This window comes from Cricetulus griseus, chromosome 2 (assembly GCF_003668045.3).
Source record: "Cricetulus griseus strain 17A/GY chromosome 2, alternate assembly CriGri-PICRH-1.0, whole genome shotgun sequence".
In the NCBI taxonomy this organism is placed as follows: domain Eukaryota; kingdom Metazoa; phylum Chordata; class Mammalia; order Rodentia; family Cricetidae; genus Cricetulus; species Cricetulus griseus.
In genome coordinates this window covers 277,913,785-277,931,154 of record NC_048595.1, presented here as the reverse complement: position 1 = coordinate 277,931,154, position 17,370 = coordinate 277,913,785, and the positions used below count along the sequence as shown (strand labels likewise).

At 41.4% G+C, this 17,370-nt stretch overlaps 1 protein-coding gene across 1 annotated transcript; it reads right to left on the bottom strand.

The window, feature by feature from the left end:
- Window positions 1-1,112: 1,112 nt before the first annotated feature.
- On the bottom strand, window positions 1,113-16,215 carry Rab32 (RAB32, member RAS oncogene family). The gene is made up of 3 exons (XM_027402027.2): window positions 15,808-16,215; window positions 6,844-7,121; window positions 1,113-2,648 (listed from the first exon to the last, which is right to left on the bottom strand). Exons 1-3 carry the CDS (start codon window positions 16,049-16,051, stop codon window positions 2,499-2,501), a joined length of 672 nt encoding a protein of 223 aa, XP_027257828.1. The 5' UTR covers window positions 16,052-16,215; the 3' UTR covers window positions 1,113-2,498.
- Between the last annotated feature and the right edge of the window lie 1,155 nt (window positions 16,216-17,370).

The window sequence follows — 17,370 nt, the reverse complement described above, 5'->3', positions numbered from 1 at the left end:
CAAAACATTAAAGAGTTTAAGATTAAAGCAAAAGATTAACAATTCTTTCTCTGAAATGTGAACAGTACATAGTATAAACCGTCTCACTTGATATAACAGAAATCAATTTTGTCAGGATCTGTCCTGGATGAATACTGTACATAAACCAACACTATAAAGATGAACAAATTGAGTATTAAGACCACTGCTAAATGATTTAAATGTGGTAGATTATTTGTAAAAATTAAAATTGTGTTACACACAAAAAACTTTCAAGTGATTTCAGTTACTTTCAGTATTTATTTAGGATAGATTTTATGTTTTCATCATATGGGGTTTGATAGCCACACATTATATATTTTTCACTGGCTGTGAAATATCAACCATTATAAATCTGTGTTTTACACTTGGGTGATATGTATTTGTTAGAACGAGAGATTTAATACATGACAAAAATACTTAAAGGGATTTATAAAATTATACACATCAATCAAACCCTAGTTATCCTTCACTTCTGAAAACCTGGTTACATGAATACTTGTCCAAAGAGTTAAAATGATTTTATTATTTGAAAATATAGCACATAGCCACATTTAGGTAAGACGTAAGTTTAGTGAAAAAAAAGAACCCGTGAGTCCTTTATTCTCAGGATACACATGCCAGAATGATAGCATTTCTATGTTTTTCTTATTTTTATGGCTGACTGTTCACCTACCATGTTCACATGGTTCAGGAGACAAACGTGTCCAGTATTTCATCTGTTTTAGCTTTAAACTAGGACACAAAGGTTCTTTAAATTTCTTTAAGGAAGCTGAACTTACAGCATCATGTGATAAGTGCCTTAAAATAAAAATCAAGAGGTGGCTCATTGAGTAAAAGCATTTGTTGCTCTTGCAGAGGATGTGGGCTGGGCTCCCATTATGGACATGGTGGTTCACAACCATCCATAGCTCCAGTTCCAGGGAATCCAGTGCCCTCTTCTGACCCCCACAGGACACACACACACACACACACACACACACACACACACACACACACACACACACACACACGCACACGCACACGATACACATAGGGACAATGCAACCAGAGGACACAAATAAAGTAACTAAATCTAAAAAATTCAACAGAAATCAATGTTTTAAGAAAAGTTTATTCCTTTTGGAGAAAGGATCTTGTGTAGTCCAGGCTGTCCTTGAGCTTGCTATGTAGTCAATAGATGCCTTGAACTTCTACACATTTGCCTCTGTCTCCTGCATGCTAGGATTACAGATGTAGGCCAACATCCCAGTCAAACACAACATTTTCTAAAGTGCCTTTCTAGAAACATATTCATTCAACTTACAGGCTTAGGTTAAAATATTTAATCTTTATTTTCACTGAGTTAAGTGCAACTCAAATATTGTAGATCTGCCTAAATCGTCTTAGGCATTATACAGTCGGTGTCTGGAACCACAGACAAAAAAACGATATACACACGGTTTACCTTCTTTCAGGTTTCATACTCGAGAAACTTGGATATAACTGCATACATTTTGGAAAAAACTCTCCCCTTGACCATGAGAAATCTGGAAAGGCAAGTTCCACTTCCTATGGCTGGGCCTTCCATACCTCTAGGCTCTAACACAGAATGGAGGGCAGAGAAGGAATGTTTGTTTATATTGTTTCCAAGTGGTAGTGACAAGTATACCTGAGGGCATCCAGAGGGAGATGCCCATAATGCAGGCATGGTGCAAGCACTTTCTACCATGCAGACCTAGGGTCTGTAACATTCTAGGCAAGCACTCTCTCATTGGGCCACACTGCCAGCTCAGTACTTTTTGATTAGTTAGGAAAGGGAATCTCAAGATGTTTCAGAACATCACTTTTTTTGCTTGCTTGTTTGTTTTTCGAGACAGGGTTTCCCTGTGTAACTGTCCTAGCTGTCCAAGAATTTGCTTTGTAGATCATGTTGGCCTCGAACTCAAAAACATCAGCCTACCTCTGCCTCCCTAGTGCTGAGATTAAAGGCAAGCACCACCACCACCCAGCCCAGCTTAAACTCATGGTATTTAAGGACAAAAAGTTTATACGAAGTACAAAGTTTTGACTAGGAAATAACTGCATGGGATCTTCAATTCTGCATAGCTAACAGAAAAAAAAAATTGTTTCTTAAAAATGGAGTTAGATGAGAATAAACACAGGAACAAAGACACTCAAAATGTCAGGAACACTGTGGGGAAGTTTTTCTACTACTTCAGTACTTACACTAAAAGCTAACACTTGAAATTCATGTCCAATAATGTTTCAAAGGATGTAAACATTAGTCTGTATTTGGCAGTACAGAAAGTGCCTAGGGTTCATCTGGTAAGTCACAGGGCCTCTAGTGGGAACAGTTCTCCACGATCTCCCTCCATGAGCTGGTCCTGTGCGGCCCGATGGAAGCACGCCTGAGGGAAGATTCACCGGGGACAGTGACATGGTGAGTATCCTCAGACACACGCAGGACCAAGGAGAAAGTGCAGCCAGTGCAGAACACATCAGCAGCACTGGGACCTGGCCTTTGTTGGGAGGGGCTCATCAGTCAGTTTAATTTTGTCCATGTCGTTTTCTTCACTGGGAAAGTTCTGCTGGTTTGCAAGGATGTTTTCCACTAGGAACCGGGTGGCCTCGTCGATGTTTATATTATCCTGTGATGGGAACACAGAATGGGAAGGTCAGTGTCTGCCTTGGCCTCAGAAAATAAATGATGAGTGCAGTGAGGGGACTAGGGAGACATGCCAGAGGGCACTAAGCACACAGCGAAATCTCTTCTCCAATGCTAGCATCTGTTACATTAAGCGTTCAAGGCATTAATTTAATTTGCTATTTATTCTTTGAAAGTGTCATACATGTATAGAATGAATTTTAGTTAATTCTGCTACCATTAATCTCTCATATCCCATCCTTCTTCCCAGAGCCTCATCTTCCAGAAACGTCTCCTCCCCCCACCGTTTTCATGTCTTTTTGTGTGTGATTCACTGAGTTAATTAGAGTTGTTGCCCCAGCATGAGTGGGAGGCTATTTATTGAAACACAGGAAATGTTATAGTGGTTACACCACTTTTGTAACCTCAAGTGACGTCTTGGAGAACACTGGCCACAGTATAGCCCTTGGCCTGGGTCTTTCTAATATTTTGAGTAACTTTTGAGTAACTTCAAGTGCTGCATTCTTGGTGGGAAGCAGATAGAACCATGTGTCTTTGGAGTGCGGAAGACATGTGGATTAAGGTCATGCTTCCAGGCTTCCTGTTGAAAAGTTGCAATTCCACCTTTGGACTTAGTGAATACAAATAGGTGAATATCCTACTTCTTACACATTTCTCCTCACTAAATTTAGCATCTATTAGTTCTCTTCTAGGCAATTACCACTGTGCTAATGGAAGCTGTCATTTCATTTGCACCAGTCCTTCTGTATTTACTGGTTAGGACTCTACTGTGAGAGAAAATGTATTCATCATTTGTTTGTGCACATCATGGGTTGTTATCAATTTTATCCATTAAGCCCATCCCAATAATTCTTTACTTAGTGATTGTCCTATAATTCTGTAGCATCTACAAGCAGGCCCCTATGCTCTTTGGGACATGTCCACATTGTTTTGTGAATACCTCCTTACTTTCTGGCAACACAGACTATCTCAAGATTATCTTCATTTTCTATTCCCATCAGCCATGGAATCATGTCTTTCTTCTGATATTGTCAATCTGTTTATTTGAAAAATTGTATTGTAATTGTATTAGGAGAGTTCATTCTTTATATGCCCCCAGTCCTCTTGGCAAATAGAGCTATTAAATACATGTGTACACACACACACACACACACACACACACACACACACACACACACACACACACACACACCACCTACATCTTTTTTGTATTTTTATAAATATTCATGAAAATAAATGCATATATATGAATACACACATAAATTTATAAAATAGGAAACTATATTAATGTCTCCAGCCAAATCCAACACTATGAAATTATCTCCCTTATTTGTGTAAACTTTATCAGATAGCAGGGCTGTTCATTTGGGAGTGATGCTGTTTATTTTTTCCAAGACCAGGTGTTCTTGGTGTAGCTTTGGAGCCTGTCCTGGAACTTGCTCTGTAGACCAGGCTGGTCTGAAATTCACAGAGATCTGCCTGCCTCTGTCTCCCAAGTGATAGGATTAAAGGCGTGCACCACCACTGTCTGGATGCTGTTTATTTAGGATGTTTTTCACAGCATGGACTGGTTTGAGACCTTTACTCCCAAGATAACTTTAACAGAAGCAAGGATCTTTGAATTTCCAAAAGTGTTGCTCAGCTCTTGTCATTTCCACTCATCATTAGTTATATTTGTATTGTTGTTGCTGTGATAAAACACCATGACCAAGGCAATTTATGAGGGAAGGATGTATTTGGGCTCACAGGTGGGAGATTATTCAATGTCAGTTCTCATCAGAATGATGAAAGCAAGTGAGGAGCGACTGCATCACAGGACAGCCTCTGAGTATTGAATGATGATAGAGTTGATGGCAAAGGAAAGTCCCTCGAGGCAGAAGTGAGTGGTCCCAACCGTACACTGTTTTGGCAAATATATTGTCTTATGTTGTCCTTAGTTTTGTGAACAGATAGATAGTTGTGATGGAACCCAGAGGTGCTGTCACCATCATGCGCTAGGGGGAAGGATGTCAGCAGGCAGGCATGGAAACTGGGACAACTAGAAACTAAGAGATAATACCTCAAACCATAAGCAGGAAGCAGAGAGAGAAAACTGGGGATGATATGAGATTTTCAAATCTCAATGCTAGTTCCGAGTGATCTACTTCCTCCATACCTCCTAAGTCTCACCAAACAGTTCCATCAAATACATCAGTATTCAATACACGAGCCTCTGGGGATATTCTCCTTCAAACACAGCTCTTTAGCAGTGGTTATTCCAAGGTAAGTGGGAACCAAAAATTCCATATTATAGTGAAATGAGTTGCAGAGTTCCATATAAAAATCCATGTGTGCCATGAAGGAGAAAATACTAAATCTGTGACCTCAATACTACCTTCTGACTATGTATCCATTAGAATCCATAGCACTAGAATTCAAGTAAAATCCAGTTGTGAAAGTTAGTTACTGGCTGATCTGGAAGCAGATCTATTGGTAATACTCACATAATACTTAAAGCTTTGATTCGATTTTTCAAACTTTTAAAGTAAAAACTCATAGTAATGTTACACTAGAGATTCTAGACTCTAGAATACTCCTGAGTTGCCACACAGGAAATCAGGTGGACGCTCATGAGAATGTTCACTTATAAACATGCCCCCCCCCTTCTACATAGTATCTTGTCTAAAAATGTAATAAAGCCAATCACTTACAGTTTCAAATTGTAGGTCCTATGACAATAATTTATGAATTTCATAGGCAGGTTTTTGTATAAAATTTAAATTTGTTAGCTAGGAGATCAAATAAATCCTACATGGGATTTTACAAGCAATATAGGACATTCCTCAACATTTACATGTAGTTACACACACACTACTCTGCAGTGGGAAGTTAGAGCAAATTTATATGGCATGTATGTACACAGGGCAGAGACAGGCACAGTCCTGGAAAATTCAGTCTCTCCATGATGGCTTTCCTTTTCTGTGATTTCCTCATTCCTGCCATGCTAAATAACTCCTGTAGGATCTCTGGGCTCCATCATTCTTCCACCACAACTTTTCATGAAAGCAAGGACAACATAAGATGCTGCATTTATCAAAACAGTGTATGGCTGGGACCGCTCACTTCTGCCTTCAGGGACTTTCTTCTGCCAGTGACTCCATCATCACTCAACACTCAGAGGCTGCCCTATGATGCAGCCACTCATCACTTGCTTTCATCATTCTGATGAGAACTGACATTAAACAATCTCCCACCTTGAGGGTAAGAGCCTAGTAAAGCTGAAAGCAACCTGACAAGAATCCCAAAAACCATCACTCAGGAAGGGTATTTGGAGGAACAACGATGTACACACACACACACACACACACACACACACACACACACACACACACACAATACATACATCTAGAGCACACATATTATAAGCTTCAACAGTATAAATTATATGCAAATTAAGGAATGAATGATTATCACAGAATTTCTCAAGAAGGGAATTACTTTTTTTTTTGGCATGTCTGATGATTATTGAATTCTTTTATTTAACAATTCCAGAAAATACAACTCTCCAGTAGTGAGTGTATTTCTTATTTTTTTTTAACCTTAGTTTTCTAGTTTCCACATAGTTAAGCTTGTGAAAATTTATCTTAGTGTTTTTTGTTTTCTAAAAGAGAAAAAATGCAATTCCCAATGATAGGAGAAAACAATCTATTCAATTATTCAGGAAGAAGCACAGAGTAAATGTTGACATTTTGCTTAAAGCTTGCTGTTATCCAGTCTGCTGGTGACTGTTGACTATGAGCCATATATATGACTACATATAACATTCAACTTCTAGAGACATTTCTTCTTCCTGTTCTTTGCCTTTTTTAAGACTCAAAAAGTGTTTCTCTTTGACAAAACACCTTATCTCCCGTTCAGTCCAGTAGCAGGAGAGAAACACCTTGGTTAAGAACTCAAACCTGCAGAAAATGTCATGTAATTTTTGCCCTGGACGACAGTTCTGCTTGTCTATTCATGGACCCATCAGCTAACTTTGAAAGCACTTCTGCTTCAGAGAGGGGGAGTGACACATATCCACACTATGATTTTGTTATTTATGAGCTTACAAAACTCCTTGCAGAAATCCATCCATTCACTTCATGTCCCAGCCCAGCCTGACAAGGGTTTTGGAAACAGATCTGTCAGGAAAGTCAGCTCACCTTGGCAGAGGTTTCAAACCATCCAATGAAGCCATGGTCTTTACAGAATTGGTCCATCTGGGAAGGACTTTGGGCGCCATCCTTCTTCTGGTCACATTTGTTAGCTAGGAGGACAGCAGGAATGGGGCTGCCATTGGGGAGATGGACCTTACTATCCAGATCACTTTTCCATTTTAAGACTGCCTCAAATGTGGAACCTCTTGAGAGATCAAAGACAACAAATGCTCCAAGAGCTTCCTTGTAGTACACTCGGGTCATGTTCCCAAACCGCTCCTGCCCTAGAAATGCATACAAAAGAGGTTAAACATTCATGATGGTGAGGATCATATTAAAGTACAGGTGAATGCTCAAAGATCCTCAAAACCATTTTGAGGAACAAGCGTCACTGGTGGGATTAAGGACATCCAGACAGAACAGCAACCCAGGGACTTAACAAAAGTGGCTGACAATTGCTTGACAGGAGGAGCTAGTCCTTGTTGAATACATTTACCATACTCTTCAGGGTTCCAGTACTGCAGGCTGCACAGACAGATGGGTCTGCTTTCTCTCCCATTAGTCTAAGAAGGGAGAGGCATGAGGGAAAAAGAGAGGTAGAAGTGGAAGAGGAGTCAACAATAAAATCATCCTAATTACAGAATACAGACAGATGATGTGGTAAAAAGCCAGTCAAAAACATTGGGACTGGACAGGAGACAAGGTAGCTTGTGATCTCAGTTCACCTTCCCTTTACACCTCTACCCCATATCTACCCGCTGTTGCCTCATCCCCTCTTAGAAGCAGGTGCTGGAAAAACCTGTTTTCCAAACAAGTGGCACATACCTGGTTGTATGGTTTTGAGAAGGTTCTACGGACAGTTCTTTAGATACGGCCCTTTGAAAAGAACTGAGATTCTGTTAACTGCTGAACAAATTCTGCTACTCCATATAGTACTGTCTGCACATCCAGACAAGCCTGCAAAGCAGGCTGTTACTACCTGCTGCCAAACAAGTCTTTCACATAACAAGGCTACCAATCTTCATCTGACAGATGAAAAGAGGGACAAAAAGGTGTATGGTCTGGATCATGGTGCCACTCACCAAAGGAGACAGGCTTAAGTTTCTGAACTATCTTGCAGTTGACTTGAGTTTTTAATCTCATATATTTAAGTTGTCAAAATAGTGACTAGATTCAGAGGGGGAGAATGAGTGGCAAGCAATGAGAGTCTAAGATTATCACTGTGATCTAAGACAAAGGCATAGTTACAGCACCACTTTTCCTGTTCAAACACACTGAGGAACAAGCTTCATCTACATCTTTATTATACTTTATTTACACAAATGCAAAGCTACCCCAGACTCCAAATACCCTCTCTCCTCCAAATTCTATCATGCCATTATATTTTTAAATATTGCTTTGGCTTGTGACTCTTCATATGTCCAAACATCTGAATATGTTGGAACCTGTTTTTATTGGTAAGATAAATCTGATTTAGTTTATCTGTGTAGTTCATTTGATCATAAATGCTGACAACTATGGAAACTTAGGCTCCTATCTTTCTTTATAAATGTACATTGAACAATGACATCGATATGTTCATTCAGGGTATTTTAAAGGTTAAGGGTAAGGTCACCAAGTCTTCAAAAACAACTAGACCGAAGCATTGAAGATGTTTGGACTTCAACTTCTACTAGTGAGCCTAAAGGAACCCCCTGTTATGAACTTTAATTACTGAACACAAAAGGGCTGTAGTAACAAGTGACTCCTACTAAGATAGTCATAGGTTAAGAAAGATGAAGGATTAGCATTTTATGGTAATTACATGTTCTCAGTTTGATCATCCATTTTCATTTCAAAAAGATAAGGTGCCAAATTAGTAAAATAATGGCTAACTATATGTTCTAAAGAGCTGCTAAGCTTTCATAACTCTTGCTTGCATGTGTGTGTGTGTGTGTGTGTGTGTGTGTGTGTGAGAGAGAGAGAGAGAGAGAGAGAGAGAGAGAGAGAGAGAGAGAGAGAGAGAGAGAGAGAGAATCTTCTGAAAATTCCAAATAATTTTTCTGTTAATCATAATCCACGGATTTAAAAGATGTACTCATTTGCCCTTTCTGGTAACTCATCCAAAACCAGCAATGCCTATGATAAGGAATTTTGGGGGAAGACATTTCGGCTTAGAAATGTCAGACAGATTCTATGAGATGTCAAGACTTGAAGCAAATTCTCCCTGACAGGTCTCACATCAGAAACTGTACTTCAAACAAAACCAACCAACCAACCAAACAACAACAATAAAAAAATAAAAACCAACAACCTGTATGTTAAGTGAAAAAGGTGTCAGTTATACAATTCAACAGATGAAAAGGAGAGGACTTGGGAGGGGGGAATCAAGTGTCAGTCACTTACCCAGTGAAGATTTGCATCCATAGTAAGTTTGGAAAGAGGACACCCAAGCAAGAAGAGAAACCAGTGGTTAACAGTCGTGAAAACATTAGAACAGACACATTACTGGAAAGCAGACAAACCCTGCAGATGCTGCAGGGCCTGGCTTGGGATCTGATGGAATATTTGCATGAGAAACAGCTGAGTAAAGGAAGAAGCCTGTCCTCGGTAGTTATGAGGAGGCTGGGGAGGCTTTGCTTCCTGTAGAGTGTGAATGTTGAGAGTTAAAACTTGCATTGATGGGAAAATTGATCAGAACTAGGGGCTCACCATTCTAATAGGTGTGTTGAACAAGTTCAGATTAATTCAGAGGGATCTCAGTGCAAGAGTAATGTCTTTGAGCAGTGCTAAAAGAGACACTACTGGCTGAAACTAGGAGACAGGAACAAGCACCCAGTTAGTCCAGCTCTCTTATGAGAGAATGGAGTCCCAAGGAGATACATGAATTCTCTGGGTTGATTGCACCAGTTAGTACCAGTAGCTAACTTGATTTCTCAAGCACAGTACAATGCTGCTACAGTGCCCACCCCCCCACACCCAGTCATCTTGTGCTTTACTACAGTAGCTGAGGGAAGACCCCTATTGCAGAGTACACCAGTCACTCTGATACTAGGGGTAGCCTTTGTCATCTACATTGCTGCTGACATACTGACAGCACATTTTCAATGATTCTCCAAATGTTTTGTCTCTTAAACAATGTGCTATTGCCTCAGGAGGAAGGCATGTTGATTATAACTGGGAATTTTGGCAAGCATGAAGGACAAGAAGAGTAAGTGCTGAGAGAGTGAGGCAGGCTCCAAAGATATCACACAAGTTCTTACATATGCAAATGCTGAAATCTTAAAAATACCTTAGTTGGGGGGCTGGAGAGATGGCTTAGTGGGTAAGAGCACTGGCTGCTCTTCCAGAGGTCCTGAGTTCAATTCCCAGCAACCACATGGTGGGCTCAACAACCATCCATAATGAGATCTGATGCCCTTTTGTGGCATGAAGGTGTACATGCAGGCAGAACACTGTATACATAATAAATAAATAAATCTTAAAAAGATATAAATAAAAATTTAAAAAAATATCTTAAGTTGGCAAAGGATTAAAATATTTATAATGCTATTTGGAGTACTACACAATAATGACACTGAGGAGGATAAGACAGCAAAACTAGTATTTTTCTAGGAATAGACATTCCCATTTGAGTAAAACACACACACACACACACACACACACACACACACACACAAAATCGTTTGTCTTATCTCTTTAAAACATATGAAAATCTTAATGAATGTGTTTGCCTCAGACTTAATAAAGAACATAGCATTTTCTGCTGTTATGAGATGCACAATTCACAGAAACGGGTTTTGGGATTTCCATCATGACTTGCTTGGGTTTTCCCTGTCTATTATATTTGTGTCTCCTGTTTGAAAATCCAAATGTTTCAATAATGTTAGTAGAAATTCAAAATAAAAATTTTGTAACAAAACCCCAAAGCAATAGAGTAAAAAGTGCTTAGTTTCCCCACTTTCAGGTATTCACCTCTTCTCCATTTACTGAGAGTAAACAGGAGTTACCCATTAACTACCCAAGGTGACTTGGAAGAAATGTCCAGTTTCTAATTACTAAATGGAAGGTCTCCTGAAGAAAACCCTTAAATCTCATGGCACATTTCAGAGACAAAGTACTGTCAACAGGCAATCTCCAGTCAGATTATAAGAGGATGATTACCTATGAAAATAAAAATACCTTTTAATTCGTATTCACATTCATGATAGCTTTAAAAGATTATGACATTGTTCCTGATCCTTTAAACACATGTATTCAACAGGAACAAAAAGTATCCTGTCTCTATATGTAAATTCCTCTTTTGTCCATAAAATGGCCTCCGCCAGAGGCTCCTGGGGATGAGGATGGCCTGTTGGCACTTCTATGGAAGTGCTGCGAATCTGGGAACTGAAGTGAAGGCCATGGGAGGTGTGAGTGTGAGGGAACGTGGATGCCAAGCAGGCTGTCTGATTAAGTGGTAAGTTCCTGGAGTGTAATGGGAATGTGGGTGTGTTGCCAGGGTGCAACAGAGCCCAAGATAGAGCAATGCTTCTCAGCTTCAGTAGAAATCAGAATCACACACAGCATGTGTGTGTGATAGGTGACAAACTCCCAAGTGCTTCAAATTCCCATTTGGCAGGTATGAAGGGTGGCTAATTGTTAGCCCCAACTTCCCCGTACAAAGTAGTTTGGAGCAAGCTCCATGCCCAGTTTAAAACACGAGCCTTATATCTCTTAACTGCCCTTGCATGTAGACATGCCCATTTTACTGGACCACTGAAACAAATAATACAGTTTTAGAATAAGTGAGTAGTGGCAAGCCAGCTTTTGTCTATGAAGATCTTATGGTATAGTTCACCGGTCCTGGAATGCCTAACCCCAGACTTATGTGTGAAAGGAGTAACTCTTGCTGATCCAGGCCCAATGAACACAGTTGTCAGTTGAAGCCTAGTTTGGTGACACAGCAGATGCTAAGGAGTCTGTGCATGCTTCAGACAATGGATGCTTAGGCCCCTGTGGTTCTGATGAGAGATTCCAGATAATCACAATAGGAACCCCAGCATATTCAGAGTACTCTCAAGAAGCAGTCACAAGCTATGGTGGAGGATGCATAAATAAACTATCCAGAGAGAATTCTGTGGGGAGGGGAGGATGGGGTAAGAGAGAATTCAGGCTGTCAGCTAAAATGACCAATAGAAACCACAAAGCTACATCTTTGATATCTACCATCCCGCCCCCCATCTCTGTCTCAGAAAGGAGCCACTCCTGCCTGGCTTGCTGAGTCAAAGGGTAAAAGGCTTTTGATGAGAACACTTGGGTGAATCCTAAAACATGTTTCCTTGATTTATGGCTTCACAGAAGTCTCCCACGTTTATGAAAAAAAAACCCAGAAAATTCTATATGGGAAGTTTATAAAAAGCCAATCAAATTGTCCGTATAAAGTATACACAATGGATACAATTTCTCCAAGAATGTATTTGAAAACAACACTTCATTCCTGAGCCAATCCATACGTGGCTCAGGCTTCATCAGTGGTTGTTTACCAGAGACCAGGAAAACATCCACTATTATTGCTTTGATGTTTTTATAGGGTGTGTTCTTGTAGCCATGTACCAATAAACAACTTATCACATGTAGTCCATAGTGGAAAGTCTTTCAAAATGCATTTTAAAAGGGTGCAGCCTATCAAAAACTGCCTACTGCGGGATTTCTGAACTTCCTAAGTAAGAAGAACAGTGACTGGAGACTTTGGAATGAAGGTAGGAAAAAAATGCTAATTGTCATGAGTCTACAGTGTGAAGTATGTTCTAATTTAGGTTCCTTCGAGGCAAGGAAAAACACTTTGCTGTGGCCTGTACCAGCAAGCTACTGTGACCCTTAATTTGAAGGATTTACATGAAGCTGTTTGGCTCCCTTTACAGAAAGCATTGCATAATTCTTGCCTATTGTGCATTTCAAAGCTTTTCTGATGGTTGACATTACTATTATTGTTTTCTTTTTTATGGCCCTGTCCACCTCTGCAGCCTCCAGAACAACAGCATTGAAAAGGAACTAGCAGCTGAGTCATGTCATATGGCTGGCTCCTCCTTTTGTTTTGCAACTCAGGGAAAACTTTTATTCTTTCAGACTTCAGTATGAGTCAACGTTGTAATCATACATGGCATTTGCTTAGCCTTGGGGAAGTGTTTTGCCATGGTCTTCATTATACAACTTTTTCCTCATCCAAATGGTATAAGCTAAGCAGAATTTACTACTAACTCAAATGTTCAAACCAAGCACAGTTGAGGCTGTAGTTCTGCAAATTCCAGCCTGAATCCAAGTTATTTGTGTCTCCTGTCATCTGCATGCCCCAAACTCTGACTCTATGAGAAAAGGCTAAAAGTGTATAGGTACCACATGTACGGACTCATCTTATATCAACTTGACACACAAACTAGAGTCATCTGAAAGAAAGGAACCTCAATTGAGAAAATGCCTCCCTAAGGTCTAGCTGTAAGGCATTTTCTTCATTTGTGATTATGAGGAAGGATCCATTCCATTGTGAGTGGGGCCATCTCTGGGCCGGTGGTCATGGGTTTTATAAGAAAGCAGGCCGAGCAAGCCATGAGGAGCAAGCCAGGAAGCAATACCCCTCCATGGCCTCTGCATCAACCCCTGCTTCCAGATTCCTGGCCTGTTTGAGTTCTTGTCCTGACTTCCTTCAGTGATGAACAATGTTGAAGTGTAAGCTGAATAAACCCTTTCCTCCCCAGCATGCCTTTTGGTCATGATGTTTCAACAACAGAAACCCTAACTAAGACACCTAGTAAGTTTTTCTCTAGTTGTTATTTGGAGTTATGTATTTGCTGAACACTACAAGAGTTCCTGTTGAAAAGGAGCAGCTAACATCAGAGATCCCTTCTGGAGATTATAAAATGTTTCTTTCTTTCCCAGCAAAGCTCAAGCTTCAGATTTTGGCAAGAGTGCAAACACGGTGTCATCATGGGAGGCAGATGGGCTATGTCTCCCTCCTGGCTATGGTGTCAGTTGAAGAATGATGAAGCCAGGTGTACCGGTACATTCTTGTAGTTCCAACGTAGGGAAGCTGAGGGAGAAGAATCTAGAGTTGGGGTCCAGCTTCTGCTACATAGAGAGGAAGTAAAAGTGGGGAGGACAAGCAAAGAGCTGAGATGATGCCCAGAAAGGAAACACTCTTCTATATTTATTTACTTACTTATTTTTCCATACAGGGTTTCTCTGTGTAGCCCTGGCTATCCTGGGACTCACTCTATAGATCAGTCTAGCTTCAAACTCACAGATCTGCCTACTTCTGTGTCCCAAGGGCTGGGATTAAAAGCATCCAAAACTCTTGCTCTTGTTTCCTCAAATCTCCAAAAGTAATTTAATACTTAGTAGTAACATACTGATTTACCCATAATAAAAGAAACTGAATTACTATTGTAACAGGCGTTTCAAACCATCCCTGTGAAAAAGCTGCACTGGACAGGGTAAGACAACCTTCAGGTTGTGAGAAGTTGTGAAGAACCAATAGCCTGTTCTTCAGTGTTCTGAGCAGTTTCAGACAGGGTTTCAAATGAGGCCTCTTGCTTTAAAGAATGGATGGCACTTCCAATGGATTCTTAGCTTTTTTTTTTTTAAACAAATAAAACAAGTAGAGCCCAAGGCCAAGTAAGTTTCTGAGAGACTTGTGCATACATAGATCTTCTTATCTAAATTGGCTCTGTTCTTAAGCAAGTGAGTGTAGAGTTTATAATCCTTCCACACCTCTTCATGTGGAAGGCTAGGAAAAATCAAACAAACAAACAAACAAATAAACAAAAACGGGGCACTTACTACCCAGTGTAAGTGCCAAGTGTCCCTCCACTCTGCCACCACCTGTATAATCACACCCTCTGGGACTTCATGATATGCACTCCGTGGGAACAACCCATGGCAAGGTGTTCTACAATCTTAAACAAGCTCCCATTCAAATGCTTCTTGGCAGACCTAGGTTCTGAACATGCAATGATCAAACAGGTTAACCTTTGCTACCATTACATTAAACTTCACACAAGGTCACCTTTTGTTGTATGCCCATATAGCACCTATCACACCAGCAAGAACACACAGAAGGGTGTTCTCTCAAAGACAATTAATGTTTCCTACATTTCACAGCAACAAGTGAAAGCAAAAGGTAACAATTCAGTGTTTATGGCATGGGGAAGTGCCCAGGGGAAGGCCTGAGGATTGGCTTAGGGAGGGCCAGGCATCGGGAAAGTTTCAGAACTTTCCCAACCCTTCTTCAGGGTCACCAGGCCTCCCAAGTGAGAGGAATTTCAGGAATGGAGTTTCCCTTCACAAAGGCTTGGCTGGGCTCCAAGCTTTTCTCACTCATAGTTCCAACCCCTTTTAGTAAATTATAAGCAGGTCTGTCATTACTCAGAGGTAAAATCTCTTGACTCAAGGAGAGAGAAACCCCTTACATCAGCTGGGCACAGACCCAAGACAGATGAGAGGGAGAACGTGGTCGAGAGCAGCCCGGTTTTGTTGGGTTTGGTTCTATCCCTGACACAGTGATCCTCAACCTTCTTAATGCTGCAATCCTTTAATGCAATTCCTCATGTTGTGGTGACTCCCAACCATAAAATTATTTTCACTGCTACTTCATAACTGTAATTTTGCTACTGTTATGAATCATAATGTAAATGTCTGTGTTTTCTGATGGTCGTAGGCAACCTCATGTGAATGGGTCGTTCGTCGCCCCCAGTGTTGAGAGCCCCTGCCCTAACCGGTAGTGGAACTCCAGGCAAGTCCTTTAGTCGCCCAGAACTTCAGTATAGGAAGCGATAGGCCTCCCAAAGCCGACTTTCCAGGACCCTTTCAACCCCTCCAGGAGTCACTTATCTTCCCGTTCCATTTGTCCACTTCTAAAAGCGCACCTCAGGGAGTTCAGGCAGAGAAAAGAAAAGAGAGGAACCAGGAGGCATAGAGGAGCGAGAGTCTGGTGGCACTGGGACGCTGCCGGCTTACCCGCGATGTCCCACAGTTGCAGGCGCACTAGCGTCCTGCTGTCCCAGTTGAGGACCTTGAGGGCGAAGTCCACCCCGATGGTGGCCCGGTAGTTCTGGGAGAAGAGCTGGTGCACATAGCGCTTGATGATGCTGGTCTTGCCCACGCCGAGCTCGCCGATGACCAGCACCTTGAAGAGGTGCTCTCGGGTCTCGGGCGCCGGGGTGGCTGTCGTCCCCAGCTGCCTGAATCCCTCGCCCGCCATGGGCACCAGAAATCTTCCACCACGCTGTCAGGGCAGATCCTTCCTCTCTGAGCACTCGGCGACGCTTGTCACGAGTCACCGGACCCGGAACCGACCGCGCTCAGCCGGCCCAGGAGAGTCTGGGTGCACCCTGAGCTGGGCCAGCCTGGTCCGGCACTTCCTCTTCCCGCGGGACCCCTCGTGGTCCATGGCGCCCCCTGCTGGCCTCGGGCCGCATGGGGACCTGGGAGGCCAGTGCTGGCATTGAGCCCGTGCCTTTGATATCTAGTAGCTGGAAAATAAAAGGCAGGTGACTCAAAGGTTGGGTCGTCTGATAAATCTAGTTTTAATGTGTGAGGAAACTGCACGCTCCTTCCCATAATGACCGCAATTTACATCGTCAGCAATGGTGTGCGAGCAATCCCTTTTCTCCATACCTGAAGCCAATACTTATCTCTGGCTGTTTGGTAGTAGCTATATCCTCATGAGCGTGAGGTGGTGCCTGCATGAGGTTTTGATTGACATTTCCCTGATGGTTAGGAATGTCAAGTTCCTTTGTCATACACATGTTGGCCATTTGTATATCCCTTTTAGGAAAATGCCCATTCAGATCACCATGCCCATTTGATAATTGGGTATTTGAGAGTTTCGTTTCTTTGCTGTTGAGATTGTGAACTCCTCAGTGTTTTGGGTGTTTGGCTTACATGTAATTTTCTGCCAGTCTATAGGCTTCTTTCTTCATTTTGCTTGGGTGTCCAGAGACTTTTCTTGTTAATGAACTTCCATTTGTCAGTTTCGGCTTTAGCTTTGGGGTGATTTCCAATGTAGTTGCTAAGCTTGGTGCCAGCATGTGACCCAGCAATTGGTACTGAGAAAACACCCTAAAGAAATGAAATCAGGTCCTCCCAGGTGGTAAACACACTCCTAAATTCACTATAGTATTATTTATTCACAATAGCCAAGATGTGGGAAGAATGGAAGTGTTCATGAACAGAAGTATGGAAGACGAATTGAGTAAATACACATAGGTTTATACTTATATATATGTTTGTGTATATATGCAATGGAGTATTATTCAATCTTAAAATGGATGCAACAAAATAAATGACAAGGAAGCCATGATACGTAGCTCACATTATGGTAGTCGAAAAAACAAAGGGAGAGGGAGGGCTTGTGCTAACTGGCTCCTGCCCTTCTTCATTGCAGTTAGGGTAACAAACTATGGAACAGCATTGCCCACATTCAGGGTGGATTAATCCATCCTGGAAATGCCCCATAGACAAGTCCAGTGAATACAAAAAATCCACACTAAAGCACTTTTTTCAGACCATAAGATAAGG

What these genes read in the sequence shown, in the direction of transcription:
- Rab32 (XM_027402027.2), bottom strand. Translation starts at nt 16,051, where the DNA reads ATGGCGGGCGAGGGATTCAGGCAGCTGGGGACGACAGCCACCCCGGCG. An exon ending in GCAACTGTGGGACATCGCGG is followed by an intron (nt 7,122 to 15,807) that starts GTAAGCCGGCAG and finishes ATGCATTTCTAG; the next exon opens with GGCAGGAGCGGTTTGGGAAC. An exon ending in GGTTTGAAACCTCTGCCAAG is followed by an intron (nt 2,649 to 6,843) that starts GTGAGCTGACTT and finishes TTCCCATCACAG; the next exon opens with GATAATATAAACATCGACGA.